Genomic DNA, 23404 nt, shown 5'->3' with positions numbered 1-23404 from the left:
TATGGTAGTGTTGTACAGTTGTGGGTAGGGGGTTTGGGGGGGCTCATCACCCAAGGTAAGGGAGCTATGCACCTGGGAGCAATTTTTGAAGTCCACTGCAGTGCCCCCTAGGGTGCCTGGTTGGTGGCCTAGCATGTGAGGGGGGACCAGTGCACTATGAATGCTGGCTCCTCCCACGACCAAAGGACTTGGATTTGGTCGTTTTTGAGATGGGCGTCCCCGGTTTCCATTATCGGCTGAAAACCGGGGACGACCATCTCTAAGATCGACCATCTCAACACTTAGGTCGACCATCTCTAAGGTCGACCTAAATGTTGAGATTTGGGCGTCCCCATCAGTATTATCGAAACGAAAGATGGACGTCCATCTTGTTTTGATAATACAGGATGCCCCGCCCCTTCGCAGGGACATCGTCAGAGATGGGTGTCCCCGTTCGAAAATGCCCCTCTATGTTACATTACTAAAATGGACTTGGGAAAATCCATTGCTTATTTCTAGGATTAGTGGCATAAAATGTATTGTACTGTTTTGGGATCTTGCCAGGTACTTGTGACCTGGATTGGCCACTGTTGGAAACAGGATACTGGGCTTGATGGACCTTCAATCTGTCCCAGTATGGCAACATTTATGTACTTATGACCCTTATTCAAAAATGTGTAAATAATGAGGCTCTACCCACATTGGGAAATCTATTGAGAATTTATTCCCCGCATCAGTCTCTCTGTTTTAGCTATTTGTTAAGCATGTATACCTGGATGAGAACAGAACAGAACAAGAATGTTTTGTGTGGAGGGGGCAAGGTTGTGAAACATGCTTCCAGAAAAGATTCGTACTTTTAAGAACTATGTACAGTTTCAAAAACAGTTAAAAGCATTCTTATTTCAAGGGGCTTTTAATGTAGAGACTAAATGACTAGAGATTATGTTATAGATTTGTAAACCATGTAGGAATGATTGACTGGAAGGAAAATTGAGGAGCTATTTATGTTGAGACATGTTTGTTTTAATTATTATGTGTGCAGTTTATGTGAACCGCCTAGTACATGAGACAGAGTGGTATACAAACTGTGATATAAATAAATAAATAAATAAATAAATTTCCTAATAGTGCACACTCTTTCAAAAGACTATGCAGTATTAATGATATTGCTTTCAAAACAAGGCAAATAAAATGAAAATGCCTGTAAACAGCTTGGGAAACTAAATCAAGCGAAACCTTTGGGCTACATACCTATATTCCTAATGTATTTTTCTATTAGTATTGATAAAGACAGGATTGGAAGACGTGAACAGATTCCTTAGTGGAAGGATGGACTCTTGCATGTCTTCCCTGGATTTCAGTTGCCATGTAATGTGTCTCCTTTAAGTCATTTTAGCAATGAGTAGAACTTGGATTACTTTACTCCTATTTTTTCTCACTGTGACAGGTTGCTTTAGCTACCAGTGCTTATTAGAAAAATGTAAGACATCCTGGAAAGTTAAGGTAATTCAACCCACAGTACAGTCAAGATTAATATAAGAAGTGGTTTCAAAATCCTTTTAATTGTTAGTAGTAACAGACAGGGGCGTAGCTAGACCTCAAGGTGAGAGGGGGCCAGAGCCCAAGGTGGGGGGCACATTTTGATCACCGCTCCGCCGCCGCCCCCCTCCATTGCCACAAATACCTTGGCTGGCAGGGGTCCCCAACCCCCGCCAGCTGAAGGCTTCGTCCAGTGCTGGTCTCCAGCTCAATTTCACTAAAGGGAACGTGCCTGATGTGAGGGGAAGACAGAGCATGGCAGGCAATGCAGCAACGTCTTCAGCTGGTAGGGTTTGGCTACCCCCTAAAGCCAACCAGGGGCCCAGAGGAAATTTGGGGGACCCAGGCCCCCGTGGCCCCACCTAGCTATGCCCCTAGTAACAGAGCAACAGCAGATCTGTATCCACTTAAAATATATCTGACAAATATATCACACCCTAGCATTTCAGATGTTTACATCACTATCCCTAGCAGTGGTCACATAGATTTTCTACTCATCATCATGGCAGCTGTGTGAGAATTGGTTTCCTTCCATAGGCTGTCAATCTATATTCTTTTCTTCTCTATGATCCAGGCAGATTTCAGCTTTATCTCTGAGCTCACTAGTAAATAATTTGCCTTTTTTAAAGTTAGAAACCCATTGAAAATAATAGGGAAAAGGAGACTCTTGCCCTTTATCCTCCATACAGCTCTTTAGCTTTGTGACATGCGAGCAGTTTGAATTAGACACTCCCCCCCCCCCAATTCTATAAACCTGTGCGTACAATTATACATGTGCTCCCGTATTCTATATAATACGACTGAAATTGTACTTGCAAATCCGGTCATACTCTGGATTTCCATGAACAATTTGATTACTTAACAAGCCAATCAGCACCAATAATTGTCACTTAATAAAAAAACTATTGACACTAATTGGCATTAATTAGAATTTACATGCACAACTTGCTAGGCATATTCTATAAAGTGGTGTGCATAAATTCTAATGCGCACTGCCAAAAAGGGGGCATAGCTATGGGTGTGGAATTGGCAGACTGTGGGCATTCCAAAAATCTAAGCATACAGTTATAGAATACACCTGCTTTGCACCTAACTTAGGCGCTGGTATTTACCCCAAGTTTTGTTTAGCGTAAATAGATGTGCCTAGTGTTAGGTATAGGCATGGCGTTAGGCATATTCTATAAACCAGCTAAGTGTATTCTATAAACTGTGCCTAAATCGAGGTGCAGTTTACAGAATATATGTAGGCGTAAGTATTTTTGGCACTGATTTTTCAGGTGCCATATATAGAATCTAGTCCTTGATGCACAAAGTTGTATGTGCAAGTTATAGACTAGTGTCCAGTGTGCATGTAACTTAATACCCGCTGGCAGCTATTATATTAACAAGCAATCATTGCCTATAATTGCTGTTAATTGACACTAATAATCAGTTACATGCGTAACTGCCCTTTTTTGAGATTCTACAAATTATGGGATGGCACTGAAAAGAAAAGGTCTTTTCTGCATCCAGACCAGGAAATGAAAAGGGAAAATAGAAGTATCTGCTGTCTGATTATATTAGAGAAGGATTGCTTCTAAGGTAAAGAATGACCTTGTAGATCTTGTAGCTTGGAAAAGAGAAAAGAAAGAACCCTAAGTTAGTGATATGGAGTATACAATATGTAAGCCGCATTGAGCCTGCCATGAGTGGGAAAGCGCGGGGTATAAATGTAATAAAATAAATAAATAAAATAAATATCATGTATTTTGTGTTGAGAAACATTAAAGCCTTTAATTTGGAAAGTTGCTGTATGAGGCCTGGAAGTAAGGACCACTGCCTATTAAAGACTTGGCAGGGTTGTCTCACTGGCCTATAGAGGATGCTTAGCCCCAAATATTGAGGATCAGGATGTAAGACAGCTCGTGATCATCACAGCTGCTATTGCTGATTCAGGATTACTCATTGATCAAGGATGCTCAAAATCTCCATTTTGGTCAGGGACAGGGGCAAGGTTAGGGATGTCAATCAAAGTAGCTTCCACCTCTGCATCCATGTCTTCATAGTTGCTGATTATCAGGTCATGATCCCATGACCCACCCCATTCCAATGTTGTTGGTCAAAGAAGAAGTAACATAGTAACATAGTAAATGACGGCAGAAAAAGACCTGCACGGTCCATCCAGTCTGCTGAGGAGGAAGGAGGTGTTTTAGAGAGCTCTGCTGACTTCCAGTGGAAAGGGAGTGAGACCTAGCTCCCTCCCCAAAGATGAGGAGGGTCCCTGGGGAGAAGGCCTCAGGAAAGTCCCAGGCTATGGGGCCTCCTGGGGCCCGGGACCAGAAGGCCGAAAGGAGTGGCTCTCTCCCTGGTTTGACTACCGGGAGAAGGGAAAGGAGTCCAGTGGACCGAAGGGAGAAGCAGCCCAGTGGAGGCCACCAGAGCATTTCCCCCTCCATGGCCCAGCTTGCGGAAGGTAAGCGAGAAGACAGTGGAGGGGGGAGGAAGATAGTACAGGCCCCAGAAGGGCGCTTCCAAGGAAGGGAGAAGGAAGAGGCGATGGAAGTTTGCCAGAAGCCTTTGCTGGAGGCAGCTGAGAGTGAGAGTGAGGAGAGTGGATCGTCAGATGAGGAGTTCCTTGAAGTGAGCTATGACCCTGATGATCCAGCAAGTAGTGTGGTAAATATTGTAAGACGAATTAAGCTGGTGGAAAAAGAAGTAGTGGAGCTAGGAAAACGTCTGAAAATGGCAAGAACTATGTGTAAATTTGCCCCAGCGGAGCACAGACAAATGTATGTTAAAGAGGAAGCCCGGATATCAAAGTTGTTGGGGAAAAAAGAACACTTGTTGAACTGTTTAAAAAAGGGCTCTGTGAATCCTTTGAGGGAGCTCTATGTTAACCGAGAAAGGATGGCTTCAATACCACAGTCTGGGGGTTCAGGAACACTACAGTTGCAGCAAGCTTCAGTGTCTTCAGCAGCATTAGACTCAAAAGAGTTGTCTGGGTTCAGAGGTGACCCCACTTTAAAATACATGAGACAGTTGGCAACACAGTCTAGAGCACTTACCCAGCAGCCAGAGGATAAGGAGGCAGCGGCAGGACATGGCTCTGAGGTGGGGGCTGGAGTAGAGATCCTACCTGTGGAGGGGAGGACAGAACTCAGTAACTTTTCAAAACTCCAGATAATGGAGGCAGCAGAGGGAGACGCAGGTAGCAGCCTGTTTTCTACAGAGGTGGTGGTCGAAGTCTCAGAGGGCTTACCTGCAGTTGTGCAAACAGCAGAGACAGTTGCCGTGAAGGAGGCCCTGTTGGAAAAGGGTCAGCAGAGGCAGACTCCGGTATTTTTGGCCGGGTCTGCAATGACTGAAGTGGAAACCGAAGCAGCATGGCATCTGGAGAAGCCCCGCCCACGAAGTCCGGGAGCAGGGGATGTCTTCCCTGAGCATGGAGTAGCTGGCGGTTTACAGGAGAGGGGTCGGAGAGAGAGGAATAGGAGCGGGCAGCAGCTGGGAGCTCATTTGACCAGCTGTCCATTACAAGAGGTGAAATCGGGGGGTGCTAACAGCCAGCCTGTGGCGGAATCAGGAACAGACAAGCCATGCCCCCGGGAAGCGCCAGCCATTGGGAGAACGCAGGAGGGACTGCACCAGAAGCAAGAGGGAAGTAACCCGATTGTTGAGAGACTTTCGTTGACTACAGAAGTGGACATGGCAAGTCTAACAGATGTGCAGCGGGTGGTGGAGCAGACCTGCCAGCAGGACGGCTGGGAGCGAGGAGCCAAGGGGAGCGGCGGAGTTCCGGAGGCTTCGCCCCTGGTGCCGGAGGTTGGAGGGAGTTCGGGGGCAGAGCGAGCAGGGAGTCTGGTATCGCCAGCTGCAGACCTGACTGGGCAGGTGCCAGAGTATCGCCAGGAGACAGAGGAGAGGAGGCGATTAGCCCAGAGGCTGGAGCCTGCAGTGGCAGGGACGAGCAGGGACGTTCCAGGAAGTGGTGATGGGCAGGACAATCAGTTGGAGGCAGCCCAAGCCGCAGAACTGACTATGGACGTTGCTGGATGTTTGTCTGAGAGGGAAGGGGACGGGGGACAACGGGAGGGGGAGGGGGCGGTGGATATTGAGGAAGGGAGAGGGATGAGGGGAGGGGCAGAGGGACAGAAGGGGGGGGAGGCAGAGGGAAGGGCTGGAACAAGTGTGGAGGGGGGGCGGTGGGGGCTGGGGTCCAAGTCCTTTGCGGCAGTAGTCCAGGGAGGGGGAAGGAGGGAGGGGGGGAGATCGGGTGGTTTTGAGGGCCCAGGGAGGGGTTGGGGGGGAGCGGGGTCAGGGGGTGGACAGCTGCCTAAGCGGCGAAATGTGGTACAGCTCAAATGGATAGGGGAGGGGGCAATGCCCTCCAGGGATCGGGTCTTGAGGCTGGTGATGGGGATGGGGTTTATACCCGAGGACTTTTACGCGTGTATACACCCCATCAACATCCCAGAATATGACTTGAGCTTCATGACCCAGAGGGGGATGGAAATATTCTGGGAAAGGTACGAGGGGGTGAGGGGAAAGGGGGAGTGGCGGGACCTCAGGGCCATTCCAGTCAGCAAGCCGGACCTGGTGCAGATCACCCTGCTCGTGAGAAATGAGTCTATCTCTGGGGCAGATTTAGCCTACTGGCTACAGAGGTACGCGGAGCTGAGATCCCCACTTACAAAGTTACCGGATCCAAGCAGGGTTTGGGCAGGAGGTTGGGGAGCCCTGGTCAAATTGAGACAGGAGAGCCATGTGGTCCAGCACATTCCTTCGGCTGCCTTTATCGGTCGTGACAGGATACTGTGCTTTTACAAGGGGCAGCCGCGGCAGTGCTTCAGATGTGGTTCGTTTAGGCACTTCAGCATGTCATGCCCAGTGGTAAAGTGTGGAAGATGCGGGGATCAGCATGCCACAGAGGACTGCACCGCGATCAGGTGCAACCTCTGCGGCGGGTTAGGCCATGCATATCGGAACTGCCCTAGGGCGGCCCATAACGAGTGGGATATGTGGGGGAAGGGACGGGGAGGGGGGGTAATGGAGGAGGGGATAGGGCAGGGGGTGATAGGCAGGGAGGGGCAAGGGGGGGAGAAGGAGGGGATGCAGGAGGGGGGGCGGCAGGGGGCTGGGTCAGGAGTGGAGCAGGGGGGAGAGGGGGAGTGGGTACAAGTGCCACAGAGGAAAGGGAAGTTTCGGAGGGGGGGGAAAGTAGGGGTGGGCAGGGAGGGGTCGCTGCAGGGGAAGAGGGGGAGGAACAGATTTCAGGTGTTGGAGGAGGAGGAGGAGGATAGGGAGGTTGGGAGGGAGGAGGAAGAACAGGGGGAAGGAGAAGAGGTGGAGTTAATGGAGGAAGAGGGGGCGGCAGGGGGGATTGGAGAGGGCAAACGGAAATATGAGGAAGCACTGGAGGAGGGTACTGGTGGTAGGAAGAAGGGCGGGAAGGCTCTGGGGGGAGGGGGAGGGGTGAGGGAGGAGGAAGAGGGAAGGGAGGGAGGGAGGGGAAAGGGGAGTAAGAGGAAAGCTGAGGGGGCCGGGCAGGTGGTGAAGGCCCAAGTGCAGGCTTGGGGGGACAGAGTGGAGCTAGAGGAGGATCTGGAGGACTTGGAGGACTTGGGGGAGGTGGAGGACTCGGAGGAGGAGGTAGGGGGCGGGGGTGAAGAGGGGAGAGGGAGGGATCAGGGGGTGGGTCCGGATAGAGCAAAGAAGAAAGGAAGGAAGAAAGGGGGAGGGGGGGGTAAGGTGCAGACAGGACGGCTGCGGGGGGGGGGGAGGGGGATCTGGCAGGGGATGATGTAGACCGCATAGCAGAGGACCTGCTTCAGGGTAAGAAGGGGGTATCCCAGGAGATAAGGAAAGAAGTTGGGAGTGAGCAGACCCGTGACTCGCAATGAGGATGGCAGGCTTAGTGTTGACATTTGCCACGCTGAATGTGGCCAGCATCGCCTCTCCGAAGAAGCAGGGTTTAGCGTATGACTGGTTCGCGAGGGTCCAAGCAGATTGCTTCCTGCTCCAGGAGACTCGGCTGCGGTCCATTGAGGTGATCAGGCGGGCAAGGCGGGCCTGGAAGTGGGGTCCCTCGGTGTGGGGGTTGGCGGGGGAGAGGTATGGTGGGGTGGGGATCTTATTTAAGTCCCACCGGGTGAATATTCAGCGAGTGGTGGAGCTGGGGGTGGGGAGATGTCTTGTTGTGGATGCGATTTGGGAGGATAGAGCACTGAGGGTGGTGAATGTGTACGGGCCCCAAAGTAAGAAGGAAAGGGTGCTCCTCTTTGGGAAGATCAAGCCCTACCTATACACTTCGCGCCAAGTAGTCTGGGGGGGAGATTTTAACACCATATTGCGGAAAAAGGATAGTGGGGGACGATCGGTACAGGTGGGCTATGACGGGGTGAGGCTGGCAGGGATCATGCGGGAGGCGGAGCTGGTAGACGCGCATGTGGCCTTCTGTGAGGAACAGGAGGGGTTCACGTTCTTTCGAGGGCAGTGTAAAAGTAGAATCGATAGATTCCTGGTAAAGAAGGGGGTTTGTCTGGGGGGTCCACGAACCGTGGACGTGGACTTTTCAGACCACCACATGGTCCTCCTTCAGGTGGGGGGGGCGGCAGCGCAGAGGCCAGGGAGGGGGTTATGGCGACTAAATTTAAAGTGGTTAGGTAGCGAGCAGGTGCGGGAGGAGTACCGCCGGTTTTTGGAAGATCAGGTGTCAGTGCAGGGGGCATTTCAGTCATTGGGGGAGTGGTGGGATACAGTGAAAAGACGAACGCGGGGATTCTTTCTCAGACAGGCGAGAAGGGAGGGGAGGGAAAGGACAAAGTTGGGCATGGCAATAAAGAAAAAGAGGGACACATTGATTTCACAAGGGGGGAGGGAGGAAGAAATACATGATCTCCAAGCACTCCTGGAGCAGGTACAGTACAACCGCTACACCTCCTTGGTGTATGAGCGGGACTTCGGGAAAATGTGTAGCCCGGACCCCTTCGCATGCTGCCGGGAGCGGAGGGCGCGCAGGGTGATGGAGGGGGTGCGGGATGCACAGGGGGTCCTGCAGGACACCAAGGAGGGGATTCTGGGGGCAGTGAGGGACCACTTTGCGGCGTTCCTTTCAGCCCAGCAGATTGATATGGAGCAGATGGAGTGTTATGTGGAAGGAACCCCGGGGATAGGTCACAGGGGACCCCAGCTTCAGGCCCTCTTGAACCCGTGGACAGAACAGGAGGTGGAGGAAGCCATCGGGGCGCTCCACAGGAAGACCTCGCCGGGGCCGGATGGGCTAACAACTGAGTTCTACCAGGCCTTTAAGGAGCAGCTGGTGCCGATCCTGGTGAGGGTATGGGGGGCAGCCCAGTTGGAGGGTTCCTTGCCTAGTTCCTTGACAGAGGCGGCTCTTATCCTACTAAGTAAGGGGAAGGACCCGGCGATGCTGGCCAACTGGCGGCCTATAGCACTGCTTAATACGGATCGAAAAATCTTTGCGCGAATGCTATTCCAGAGAATGAGGCAGGTGTCTGGGGATTTGCTAGCAGCCTCGCAAGCATGTGGGGTTAAAGGGAGAGGGGTCTTGGAAGCTGCAGCGTGGGTGCGGGAGGGGGTAGAACGCAGTAGAGTGGGAGGGCATGGTAGGCTGTTGGTAACACTCGACCAGGAAAAAGCGTTTGATAGAGTGCAGTGGGGTGTCCTATGGAGCATTCTGGAGCGCTATGGGTTTCCGAAGGGTTGGATAGAGCAATTACAGCTACTCTATCGGCATGCGGGGTGTTTTCCCCTGGTTAACGGGTGGAGAGGGCAGGGGTTTGAGGTAGGGGCAGGGGTCCGACAGGGGTGCCCACTCAGCCCGCTGTTGTATGCATACGCCATCGACCCTTTTATAAGACGGCTGGAGAAGGGGGGGGGGGCGGAGGGGCTGGAAGGGGTGGAGGTGGGGGACAATAACCAGTTAAGGGTCGTGGCGTATGCAGATGACGTTACAGTGTGGGTAGCGGACCAGAGGGAGGGAGGTAGATTGCAGAACCTGATCCAGGAATACTCGCAGGCAACAGCGTCGCAGGTCAATTTTCAAAAGTCCAATAGCCTGTGGGTTGGGGATCAGGGGCTGCAATTTGAGTTGGGAGGTAGGTTTCCTACAGCTGTGGAACGTATACGGGTCTTGGGAATATACTTCGAGAAGGGGGATTATAGGCTCTACAACTGGGATAGGTGTCTCCAAGAAGTGAAGGGGAGGGTGGATAGATGGAAGGGGTGGAAAATGACCATGGGGGAGCGGGTACAGCTCATCAAGGCACACTTAGTTCCTTTGTTTCTGTTCGTCAGTTACATCTGCCTGCTGCCGGAGAGCCGGTACACGGCCTTGTATGGGGTGTTCTTCCGGCTGCTCTGGGGCAACAGGACGAATCCGGTAAAACGGAATGTTACCTATCTGCCTAGGAGGGAGGTGGGGGTGGGCATGATAAACCCAGTCCTGTTTTTCAGCGCTTTGTTCCTGCAGTTCAATCTGGGGAGGGCGGTAGGGCGGGAGCCACCGGGGTGGGCTAGGAGTGTCCTGCAGTGGTGGCCGAGATATTGGGACCTATGGCGGGAGGGGGGGAGGGTAGTGGCACTGCGAAGGGGGGCTCCGGGGGGGGTGAGTTATTGCAAGACCCTAGTGAAATTGGTGAGGGTGTGGGGGCTGACGGTGGGGGAGGTGAAGGCAGGACAACGGGGGGTCTGGATGGACAGAGTACGGGCGCAGGTGTTCTCAGCTCCTCTGGCGCTGAGGGACGCGCCGGCCCCACGGATGCAGCAGGGGTTACGGTTGATTGCTTCGAACCGCATCCCGGTGAAGTATAAAGACCTGGCGTGGCTGTCCTTTCACGGTAGACTGTACGTCCGAGGAAATTTGAAATATCGCAATGTGCGGGATAGAGGGTGCCCACGGGAGGAATGTGCTGGAACTGAAGAGACGATGGAGCATTTCCTGGTGAGGTGCCCATTTACAGTCCAGGTCTCTGACCGGGTTTCCTCGTTGCTGCAGATCCCCAGTTTCCGCAACTACAGCTATGCGGACTGGGTGTATGGCCCAGAGGGTGGAGAGGGACGCGGGGATCCGGTAACACGCTTTCTGATTTCGGTGATATTGCGGTACTGCCTCTGGATGGCGCGCTGCAGGGTGTCCCTGTACCAGGAGGTCCGGCCGGCGGAGGTAGTCAGCTGGGATGTGGTAAGGGCGGTGCAGGAAGCGGCGAAGTGGGAAAGGGTGGAAAAAGGGGTGGGGGTGGCTTCGAGGTGGTGGAGACACGTGAGGCTTAAGCCGCCATGAGGGGACATGCTTCCCAGGGGATTGTGTGCCAGTTGTCTGAAGGGGTTGTGGGGGGTCGGGGGGGGGGGGGGTTGATCCATTGTATTATTGAGGAGGGGGTGTACATAGATAGGCAGACCATGTCTAGCTAGGAGCCTGGGGTTTGATTTGCATGTCCGGTTTTTTTCTTTGGTCTTTCTAATAAACAGTTTCCACTGTACTATTGAGGAGGGGGAGGGGGTGTACATAGATAGGAGGACCGTGTATAGCTAGGGGCTTGGTTTTGATTTGTATGTTATTTGTTTTTAGTTTTTTCCAATAAAAGAGTTTTCCAGTCTGCCCAACAAGATAAACTCATATGTGCTACTTTTTGTGTATACCTTACCTTGATTTGTACCTGTCCTTTTCAGGGCGCAGACCGTGTAAGTCTGCCCAGCACTGTCCCCGCCTCCCACCACCGGCTCTGCCACCCAATCTTGGCTAAGCTCCTTAGGATCCATTCCTTCTGAACATGATTTCTTTATGTTTATCCCACGCGTGTTTGAATTCTGTTACCGTTTTCATTTCCACCACCTCCCGCGGGAGGGCATTCCAAGCATCCACTACTCTCTCCGTGAAAAAATACTTCCTGACATTTTTCTTGAGTCTGCCCCTCTTCAATCTCATTTCATGTCCTCTTGTTCTACCGCCTTCGCACCTCCGGAAAAGGTTCGTTTGCGGATTTATACTTTTCAAATATTTGAACGTCTGTATCATATCACCCCTGTTTCTCCTTTCTTCCAGAGTATACATGTTCAGGTCATCAAGTCTCTCCTCATACGTCTTGTAATGCAAATCCCTTACCATTCTCGTAGCTTTTCTTTGCACCGCTTCAATTCTTTTTCAATTCTTTTTCAATTCTTCAGATCACAGTTTGGTATGGCGTGTAAAGCAATGCCCTTCTTTTTCTTGTAAATGTTTTTCAACTTACTGCCAGTGTTGCCAACAGTTTTATTCCACTCAAGTAGCCAAATCTTCAGAAAAAGTAGCCCAGAAGAAGGCAAACTGCAATCAGGTATCAAACGAAAGATGCAGTTGGAGCGCACCATTAAAGGAACTAGTGTGCCAAAGGCCTAGTGAACATGACTTTATGCTGTAGGATTCTATTTCTTTAATACCATGAGTTGTCTCTTTAAAAGAAGGAACAACTTCATTACTTTCTTTTTCCTGTCATATGACATCACAAATGAACAGTGGACCAACTACATCAGGTAGAGAGGTAGCATGTTTCAGCACCACACAAAGGCTGCCATTGGGGCCAAAGAATCATCAGATCCGACCAAAGGAAGGACATACTGTGAGTCAGTAAGTACACACTCTCAAGCCTGGCTGGCAGAGGAAGTGACAGCTCTGTAATTTAGATTACTAAATTGCTGCCTATAGCTAAAGTTATTTTCTACCATCCAGCACAGAAAAATAGATTATCCCCCATCAGCTAAAGCAGTGGTTCTCAACCCTGTTCTGTATACCTCTGACTGGTCTGGTTTTCATGATATGTACAATAAGTATGCATGAGCTATATTTGTATATAGTGGAGACTCAGTGCATGCAGATCAGTCTCTTGCATATACCTTACTGATATCCTGAAAACCTGACTAGTTTAAAGTGCCTCCAGTGCAAGGTTGAGAACAAATGAGCTAAAAATGCAGAGGCTGGCAACAATGCTGAGTTCTGCTTTGTCTGTCTTGCAGGTGAATAAGAATGGCCGTTTCTTTAAAAGTATGATATATGGAGGGGCATAATTGAACGAAAACGCCTATCTCCATGGGCGTTTATCTCCGAGAACGGGTCCGTGAAGGGGCGGACCCAACCGTATTTTTGAAAAAAATAGACGCCCATATGTTATTCGCTAATTTGTGAGCTGGGCGTTTTTGTTATTCAGTGATAATGGAAAATGAAAGCGCCCAGCTCAAAAACGAATACATCCAAGGCATTTGTTCGTGGGAGGGGCCATGATTCGTAGTGCACTAGTCCCCCTCACATGCCAGAACACCAACCGGGCACCCTAGGGGGCACTTTTACAAAACAAAAAAAAAAGGTAAAAGAGCTCCCAGGTGCATAGCACCCTTCCCTTGTGTGTTGAGCCTCCCAAATCCCCCTCAAAACCCACTGCCCACAAGTCTACACCATTACTATAGCCCTAAGGGGTGAAGGGGGGCACCTACATGTGGGTACAGTGGGTTTGGGGGGGTTGGACGACTAACGCATTAAGCAGCACAATTGTAACAGGTAGGGGGGGGATGGGCCTGGGTCCACCTGCCTGAAGTCCACTGCACCCCCTAATAAGTGCTCCAGTAACCTGCATACTGCTGCCAGGGAGGTGGGTATGACATTTGAGGGTGAAAATAAAAAGTTGTGAAACGTCATATTTTGTGCTGGGAGGGGGTTTGTGACCACTGGGGAAGTCAGGGGAGGTCATCCCCGATTCCCTCCAGTGGTCATCTGGTCATTTAGGGCACTTTTTGGGGCCTTATTCGTGGAAAAACAGGGTCCAGGAAAAGTGCCCTAAATTCTCGCTGAAATCGCATATTTTTCTTCCATTATCGGCGAAAGGGCGCCCATCTCTGTTCGCCCGATAACCACGCCCCAGTTCCGCCTTCGACACGCCTTCGACACGCCCCCGTCAACTTTGTCCGCATCCGCGACGGAGTGCAGTTGAAAGCGTCCAAATTCGGCTTTTGATTATACCGCGTTATTCGTTTTTGTGAGATAAACGCCCATCTCCCGATTTAGGTCGGAACTTGGGCGTTTTTCTCGTTCGATTATAAGCAGGATGGTGTTTTATCTTATATTAACATTCCTGTACTGCCTCCCTTGGATGCAGTCCAACTTAAAGCATTTTAGAAGACACAAAAATAATGCCATGAATTGCCATGCATCATATATTTTATAAAAGACAATCCTCCCTGATATTCAAAGCTATTTAACCAGCTAGAAACAGCCACTGGCCGACTAAATAGAGTTTCGGCGCCTAACCGTGAATATTCAGCTTGAGATAACTGATTATCTCCACTGTATATGTGTGGTCAGTGCCAAAAAGTTAAATGGCTATATTGCACAATAACCAGCAATATTCAGTGCTGACCGGCTAAATTTAGTGGTTAACTTGGACAGTATGAATAGCAGGCCTATCTTTGTCCGCTATTAACTTAGAGGCCCTTTTACTAAGCCGCTTAGGTACCTACATGCGCCCAACGCTTGCCAATTTGGAGTTACCAGCCAGCTACCACGTGGCCCTTGTGGTAATTTCATTTTTGTTTCTGGCGTGCAGCTAAAATCGGGTTGTAACTCCGACTTGACGCACGTAGGTGATTACCGCATGGTTAATGCAAGAGACCTTACCGCTAAGTCAAGGGGTGTGTTCAAGGCATTTCTTTTGAAAATGCCTCTCTATGTAACCAGGGTGAAAGAATTCTATCCAGTTAAATCCCACTAACTGGGGCAAAACTGGATATTCAGTGACGCTTAACCAGATAGTGCCACTGAAAATCCAGTGTAACCATCAGGACGGTACAGAAGAGGAGTCGAGGCAGTGCTGGAATTTACTCAGTTAGTTGAGATATTCAGTCTGCTAACCAGTCAGGGCCAGATTCACTAAATGGCACCCAAAGTTAGGCTATGTAACACCACAATTTATCTCATATAATGGGAATAAGTACTTTAATAAGACTAAAGTTCTGTGAAGTGCATAATTTAAAATTTTTTGAAAAAAAAAGGGAGGGGGGGGGGGGAAGCCTCTGAAAAGCCCAACCACCAACCCAAAGAGTCGTTAATGAAGACGAGGGTTGAGGAAAATCAAAGGGTTGTTATATCTTCACTTGCGTCAAAAACCCCTTATTTCTATTGTTTAAATATAGAAATGCTGACCTCATATACAATACAAATATACCTTATATTTAAACAATACAAATAAGGGTTTTTTTGACGCCGGTGAAGATATAATAGCCCTTTGATTTTCCTCAAACCTCATCTTTATTTATTTATTTATTTGTAGCATTTATACCCCGCTCTTTCCCGCTCAATAGCAGGTTCAGTGCGGCTTACAAAGCATGGATACAAGGTATTACAGAGATAACACAATGTATGGTTACATAGTATATAGCACAAAGTATGGATACAAAATATGTAACACATTGTATGGGGGGGGGGGTCAAACACTATTAAAGAAATGTGGTTCTACATCTAAGATGTTGATATTGCTGGAATCCATATGAAGAGATCCATAAGCCTCCATCTGGTATTCATACCAGATAAAGTCAGATCTAAGAAGAAAGAGACATTCTGGGCACCTCCAGGAGGAGGTGTAAGTGACCTAGAGACAGGATCAAAGAGGTTTCAGAGTAGGTCTAACTATTCCAGAAGAAGAAAAGTCCACTATAAAAGGGAGAGGAATCTCCAATTACTACAAATCTATCCTTGGTTCCTGAATAGAGCTAAACAGTCTGCTTGAGCCTTGACTTCCACTTTCCTTTTACCCATAGTATCACATACTTACAAATCTGGTATCTGTCTTTTCTTTGGCCTTTAACCCTGTTGCCACTTAGCTGTAATTGATTTTGTAGTTGTTTCTTCGGTTGTCTTTCTTGCGTGGGGGCCTGGTGTGTGTTCAAGGTTTTTCGTGCTCCCATTCCGCTTCTTCTTCCTTAACCTCAACTTCAACCAAATAAAATGGAAGCAATACCCTAACTCCTTAGCCTTAATAATCACCACACTAGGTGTGTGTCTTTAATTATTTGCAAAAATACTGGGCCACAGTAACTTTGTAGGAAATAAAAGTAACCAAATAATCGCTTACTTCTAAAACCTATTCTGTACTTTGTTTCCCTATTCTAATGATTCGTTAACGACTCTTTGGATTGGTGATTGGGCTTTTCGGAGGCTTTTCCCCTTTTTTTTCAAAAAATGTAAATTATTCACTTCACAGAACTTTAGTCTTATGAAAGTACTTATTGCCATTATATGAGAGAAATTGCGGTGTTACATAGTATTAATACTCTCGACCCCCCTTTTTTGTGATATATACCCAAAGGTAGGCTACACCCAACTAGGAGCTGAATGCAAAATAGTTCATAATACCAAAAAACATTCAGAACAAAAAATATAATCAAAACAATGGAAGCGAGAGTGGGGGAAAATATGGAAAAAGACCCCAGTGAATGACTGATAAAGCTTTTCAAAATAAATAACAAGTAGCTTAATCAAGTGAAAACATCACTGGTCATAAAACCTCCATTACATAAGTACATAAGTGTTTCCATACTGGGACAGGCTGAAGATTCATCAAGCACAGTACCCTGTTTCCAACAGTAGCCAATCCAGGTTACAAGTACCTGGCAAGATCCCAAAACAGTACCATATATTTTATGCTGCTTATCCTAGAAATAAGCAGTGGATTTTCCCCAAGTCCATTTTAATAATGGCTTAAGGACTTTTCTTTTAGGAAGCTATCCAAACCTTTTTTTTTAACCCCGCTAAGCTAACTGCTTTCACCACATTCTAAGAACATAAGAGTAGCCATACTGGATCAAACTAGTGATCCATCTAGCCTAGTATCCTGTTTTCCAAACAGAGGCCAAGCCACATCACAAGTACCTGGCAGAAACCCAAATTGTGGCAACACTCCATACTACAAATCCCAGGGCAAGCAGTTGCTTCCCATGTCTGTCTCTCTCATTCATTCACTCTTGAATGAGAGAGACAGTTGCTGTGTTTCTAACAACCCTGTGAGCTGCAAGGCTGTTTGTTGCTGCGTTCATTGGATTTTAGCTGTATTGTGTGTATGTGCCAATAGCTGTTTTAGCCCCTGATGCAGCCTCTAGTGAGGTAAAACGTGGCCACATCGGGACATTTTACAGAGTGGCACAAATAAAGCCTTTTTATCATATTAGATGTGTGTTCTGCTCTTCTTTGGACTGCTTCTTCACTGCAGAACATTTCGTTCCTCTTCTGGTGTTTCCAGATAAAGTAAGGACAGCAAAAGGTGGTCCTAAATTTATCCAGGCACTTATCCAGGTACCAGTCTGAAAATTGCCATTACCCAGATAAAGTCGTAACTCTGAAATTCAGTGCCAGTGATCATATTAGGCCTGTTATTGAGCATCCACATCAAATTCAGCCCATGGTGGTCAGCTCCTTTAAATTTGCTGTCCACTGCTGACTGAATATTAGGGGGGGGGGGGGAGTTAATTGCCACCAAACTAGGGCAGTAGGGATTACATTACATTATATTAAGGTCTTATAACCCGCTACTACCAACAAGTTGTAAGCGGATAACATAAAGGAAAAGAGCATACTCCAGATAATCACACAAAATAATTCCAGTCTGAATTAGAAATAAGCATGTATGAATTAGAGACATATTTTCCAAAAGGAAAGTTTTCAACAGTTTCTTAAAATCAGAATAATGTTCTCTATGCCTCAAAAAAAGAAGGAAGAGAATTCCAGCTAGAAGCTGCCTGATGTGTTAACAAAGATTGGTGAGGGCGCAAAGGAAAATCTAACAGAAATAAGTTTCTAGCAGCTCTGCCATGATTCCTATTAAAAAATAAAAAAATGATTAATAGCCTGGAGAATACCCCAGGAAAAAGCACCTAGACCTTAAATTGTAATGTGGCCTCCACTGGCAGCCAGTGTAACCGGAACATGTAAGGAGAAATAGCATCATATTTGTTTGCTGAGAAATGTGATTCCTAGAAGACCATAGCCTGCAATGGAAGAATCATTACGAAGAGTTTTGTTCACTCGGTGACTCTTATTTCATTGACATTGACAGAGTGCTCTCCAAGCCACTTCAAGTGCCGCACGGGGAGGTGTGTCTTGATGTCCAGAAGGTGTGATGGCCATGCAGACTGTGAAGATGACAGTGACGAAGAAAACTGTGGTAGGTAAAGCCCATGTTTGCTTTTTAAAATTTTTGACCTCTGTCCAGGTCCATTGCTCATCCCCTTACCCTAAGTGTTGTAAAAAAGTTATTTTTATTCTACTATTTAGCTTTTCCTTCCTCTCATATTTATTGACATTGGTTTGCTTTTAAGTCTCAGTTAAGGGCTGTGATTTCAATAAGATTTTCCTCAATTTCCCCCAAATTCTGTTTATCGTATTGAGATTTCTGCGTGGAAATCGAAGCATATTCTATAACAATGCGCATAACCTAATTTAACAAGCCAATCAGTGCTGATAATTGCCAATTAGCAAGCAATTATTGACACTAATTAGTATTTGCACATAGAACTGTCTAGGCTTATTCTATAACATGCTACTCATAAATTCTAAGTCACATACTTGAAAGGGAGCATGGTCATAGGCAAGGAAGGAGTGGATCGTGGGCATTTCTAAAATCTATGTGCATTGTTATAGAATACACCAAGTCTTTATCTAATTTAGGGACCCTTTTACTAAGACGCGTAGGTGCCTATATGTGTCCAATGCATGTCAATTTGGAACTACTTCCTGGCTAACACATGCCCCAGGTAGTAATTACATATTTTATGCGCATCCGATACAAGAGGCAGAAAATATTTTTTATTTTCTACCGTGTAGTGTTATCTGGGCAGTAATCAGCAGCGTACGTGCCCTGACGATTACCAACCGGTTAACGCATGAGACCTTACCGCTAAGTCAATGGGTGGCGGTAAGGTCTCAGGCTCAAAATGGACATGCGCCAATTTTTATTTTGCCGCACATCCATTTTCATCCAAAAAAGTGCCTTTTTTTGCAGGCGCGCTGAAAAATGGACCTATGCGCGTCCAATATATGCGCCTACAACAGCGCAGGCCATTTTTGGCACATCTTAATAAAAGGACCCCTTAGGCATCAGCCTTTATACCAGGTTTTACTTGTCATAACTGCCCATGATTAAGTTTAGTCAGGCATATGGGCGCTTGGCATATTCTATAAAACATGCGAAAATTTAGGCTTATTCTATAAAGTATGCCTAAATTAAGGCATACTTTATAGAATGAACTTAGACAAATTTCATTTTGGTGCTGAATTTTTAGGCGTGATATACAGAATCTAGTCCTTTGTGTCTACATTAGAACACTTCTGAACGAGGCACCCAGACTATTCAGTCATCTTTTCAAATTCATTTTTATGAGAATTAGGAGATAATTTTAGAAACCCTGTGTGCTAATCACACATATAAAATGCATTGACATGTGTGAAATGGCATACATGTTTGTGGCGATTTTAGGAAAGGTACTACTTATACATGTATATGGTAACACTTATATATAGTGAAAGGAAGCATGATTTGGGTGACCCCATATTTTATAACAGCAGTATCTTCTACCTTAGCATTTTTACCCATCAACATTTACTCCCACTCAGTCATGCATAATCCTAGACTAAATTGTCTTATGGACATGGCACTTGGTTAGTGTCTGAGGCTGAGATTTATTCACCTTTCTGGGTCACAAATGTACCTCCCTGTGACAAAGTTTTGTCTTTCTGAAGAAGGCACCCATCTTCAAGTCTATTGTGCATGAATGTTTGTAAAATTGACCACATAACACAGGAGTGATGTCGCTGATTATAAAATAGCACTATATATACATGTATGTGTGATTATATATCTATCTATATCTATATCTATATCTATATATGTGTATATCTATCTATCTATCTATATACAGAGAGGGGGGATGGTAAAGAGAGAGAGAGACATGTCTCATGTAAATCTGTTCTTTTTTGTGCATGTATGTTTATAAAATGGCCTAGTCTCTTGTCCTTGGTGCCATGCATTTTTATAGATATTATTGACATTAATTGGTACCAATTAGGATTTGCACACACATCTGACTGCACGCTATTCAATAGTGCAATAGTGCCCAAATCCAAAAGTGTGACCATGGAAGGAGCATGAGCGGGTCAGAAGCATTCTGAAGTTGGGTGCACTGTAGAGAACAGTGTTTCCCAAGTCCAGTTCTGGAGTACTCCTTGCCAGTCAGGTTTTTAGGATATCCACAATGAATATACATGAACTTGATTTGCATACTCTGCCTCCATTATATGCAAATCTTTTTCATGAATAATCATTGTGGATATTCTGAAAACCTCACTGGCAAGGAGTACTCCAGGACTGGACAACACTGTTATAGGAAATGGAATGGGACTTGATATACCACCTTTCTGTGGTTTTTGCAATTACATTCAAAGCAGTTTACATAGTATATACAGGTACTTATTTGTACCTGGGGCAACGGAGGGTTAAGTGACTTGTCCAAAGTCACATGGAGCTGCAGTGGGAATCAACCTAGTTCCCCAGGATCAAAGTCCACTGCACTAACTACTAGGCTACTCCTCCATCTGTGCCCAGCTTCCTTGCCAGCTGGTATAAGTCCGGCTTCCAGAGTGGGCATGAGAATCCGCTCTAAGCGCTATTCTAAATTTTTCCAGCACTGCATTTTGAGCACCATTTCTTGAATTCCCCCCTGCATGCTCTACCTTAACAGATAATGCATGGTCATTTCCATGTTAACAGCTAATGCAGAAGGGGGCGGAGAATAAATAGAGAGTGGGTGGAGACTTCACTTTAGTTAATACAGAATTTACTGTGCATTAACTGTTAAAATAGCAGGCAACATGGTGCAGTTAGCGCCACTTCTATAGGGGTAGCTGACTGTACTGCATAATCTGTAATTAAGTTAACACGAAGTAAAAAAAAAATGTTTTCTCTGCGTTAACTGAACAGCAAAATTTGGGGAACATCCTGAAAAGTTAACACTGGGCTTGGCAGTTACAACATGTTAATTATGCCCATTAATCTGTGTTAACTGCAAAATATTAGGGGCCCTTTTACTAAGCCACGTAGGTGCTTATGTGCGCCTAACGCACATCAATTTGGAGTTATCGCCTGACTACCACATAGCCTAAGCGGTAAATTTGTTTTTTACGTGCTTCTGCTATGCGTACTGGAAAATAATTTTTATTTTCCTGCATGCAGTAGAAACCGGGCAGTATTCATCATTCTACGCGCATGGACATTTACTGCACAGTTACCGCATGAGACCTTACCGCTAAGTCAATGGGCGGCGGAAAGGTCTTGGACCCAAAATGGACGCGCGCCAATTTTTATTTCGCCGCACATCCATTTTTGGCAAAAATTTTAAAAAGGCCTTTTTTTAAAGGCGTGTTGAAAAATGGATCTGTGCGCACCCAAAACACATGCCTACACTAGCGCAGCCCGTTTTTCAGCGCACCTTAATAAAAGGACCCCTTAGTCTCCTTAATAAAAAGCCTGTTTAGAGGTGAACTCTTTGTGCTGTGCTTGGATGTAATGCTCCTGGCAATCAAGTTCTGATTAGAATTCACAAATATGTAATGCAGAAGGCAGTAGGAAATTACAGCTGTCAGAGGGGAATTCCATTTTTCACAGATAATGTTCTAACAGAAGAACCATCAAGGCTTCTGAAGCTCCACAAGGTGCCCTCTGTGGCTTGTTGGTATTCTCTCTGTGCAAGGAACATTGTCAAAGATCACTAAATTTCTTTTTTGTGAATGCCTTTTTCAGAAATAACTTCTTCCATAACTCATGTATTTTTGATATCACTGAAATTCCAACAGTCATCCAAGAGTCTTAGGCAGGACCATTGGAAGAAAGGGATGATTTGGGCAACCACCCGGGGTTGCCAGGCTGGTTGAGAAGAGGGTGCCAATACACCATACTGGGCAGGGCATCAGTGTGCTATTCTTCCACTAACTGTGAATGTCTAAGCTCCAAGGTGCAGGGGATCAACTGACCAGCTGTATCATCTAACGCAGGAGTGGGCAACCACAGACCTTGAGGGCTACAACCCAGTCAGGTTTTCAAGATTGCCACGATGACTATGCATGAGATCTATTTGCATACAATGGAAGCAGTACAGGCAAATCAATCTCATGCATTTTCATTGTGGAAATCTTGAAAACCCGACTGGGTTGTGGCTGTTGAGGACCATTGTTGCCCACCCCTCTGGTTACTGTACCTCAGATTATGACTCCAACCCCTTCTCAGCTATTCGAGATATCTTTTAATCTGATTACATTCCTAGTTTTAGGACCTGATTCACTAATGCTCCCATTCCGAGGCAATTGAACTTGTGCTAAATATATTTTCTACTTGAGAGTTCAGCTATGACATAAATATTAACATGATACTTGAATAATTATAAGAAAAACATTTATCTGCATAAAACAGTTTTTATAGGAAATTGCTTTTTCAGGTCCACACATATTTTCTAACTTATCTATTTATCTGGCAAACCTGGCCTAGATCCACCCAACTTCTGCTCCCAAGAATGCCTATGTGTATATTACATAAAACAGAGGGTCAGTCTTAGCACTAGGTGGACTAGGCATATGCCTAGAGTGGAACAGTTCTGGGGACAGTTATGATGTATAAGAACAGGGGCACTAAAAGTAGTTGGCACAGCACAGCACATGCTCAAAGTCTGCTATGTCTTGCACCCTCCAAAACAGGGTGTTAGTGCTTCAATGCCAGGGTCAGTGATGAAGCGAAGAGAAGCTCCAGCAGGGGGAAGGGATGAGGGGATGATTCTAAACATAAGGGGAGTAGGAAGAGAAGGGGAGAAACCAGGCATGGGTGTGAGGAAGAAAAGACTATGCTGGACTATGGGATGGTATAGAAGGAAAACATACTGGAATACAGGGGGAGATGGGGAAGAGAGATGCTAGATATGGGGAATAGGACAGGGATGAGAAGGGGGAAATGCTGAACACAAAGCAAGAGAAAGGGAAGAGAAGGGAAAATGCTGAGAAATGGGAGTGCATAAAAAATGTTGGATTACAAGAATGGATGTGAAAGGGATGAGAGGGAGAAATGCTGGTTATGGGGCAGGGGGAACATAAGAGAAGGGGAGATGCTGGACTACGGGAAGGTAGAGAAGGGAAGATGCTGGACTATTTATTTATTTATTTGTTTATTACACAGTTTCTATACCATGCTATCAAACTTTCTAGGCAGTTTACAATTTTCACATACACAATAAAAACAGATCAATAACAAAACAAACAAAAATCACAGATAGCAAACACCTCTAAGCCTGCAGATCAATACCAAAGGCTTCCCTAAAAAGGAATGCATTCACACATTTTCTAAATTGACCATAGTTCTTCAATAGGCAAATTTGATCTGGGAGCCGATTCCACAACTTTGCTCCTTCCACATAAAACGTTCTCAGTCCAATTGTTTATATTTCACAGGAGAGAGGTAGAGAAAGAGAAATGCTAGACATAAGACAGGAAAAGCAAAGTAGATACAGAAAATCAGTATTTGGAGAGATGGAGAGAGAGAAAGAATGGAGAAGGAATTGAGAGGAAAGAGTGAGATCCTGAATGGAAGGACTAGGCTAAAGGAGATGGATATCTGTAGTTTGATGAAGAAAAAAGAGGGAGATTGAAGACTATACAGAAAATAGGAGGCTGAAATTTCAGTGCATTGAGAAACAGAAAATGAATGGAAGCTGAAAATGAAAGATCAATGCCAAAGATGGATGTAGGGGAGGATGAGAAGACAGGAGGAAAGAAAATAAATTGTAGATGGGTAGTAGAACCTGGGAACAGAATTAAGAGAAGGCAGACAGAGGAAAG

General features: G+C 46.4%; 1 protein-coding gene across 1 annotated transcript in view; it reads left to right on the top strand.

Annotated features, from left to right (window-relative positions):
• Positions 1-23404, top strand: part of CORIN (corin, serine peptidase) — a 346959-nt gene that overhangs the window by 230305 nt on the left and 93250 nt on the right. The window contains exon 13 of the mRNA XM_030191349.1: positions 17589-17696. Within this exon, the coding sequence (XP_030047209.1) occupies positions 17589-17696 (108 nt within the window). The remainder of the gene's footprint in view (positions 1-17588; positions 17697-23404) is intronic.

The sequence above is a fragment of the Microcaecilia unicolor genome, chromosome 2, assembly GCF_901765095.1.
Source record: "Microcaecilia unicolor chromosome 2, aMicUni1.1, whole genome shotgun sequence".
In the NCBI taxonomy this organism is placed as follows: Eukaryota; Metazoa; Chordata; class Amphibia; order Gymnophiona; family Siphonopidae; genus Microcaecilia; species Microcaecilia unicolor.
This window is presented reverse-complemented; position numbering and strand designations above follow the sequence as displayed.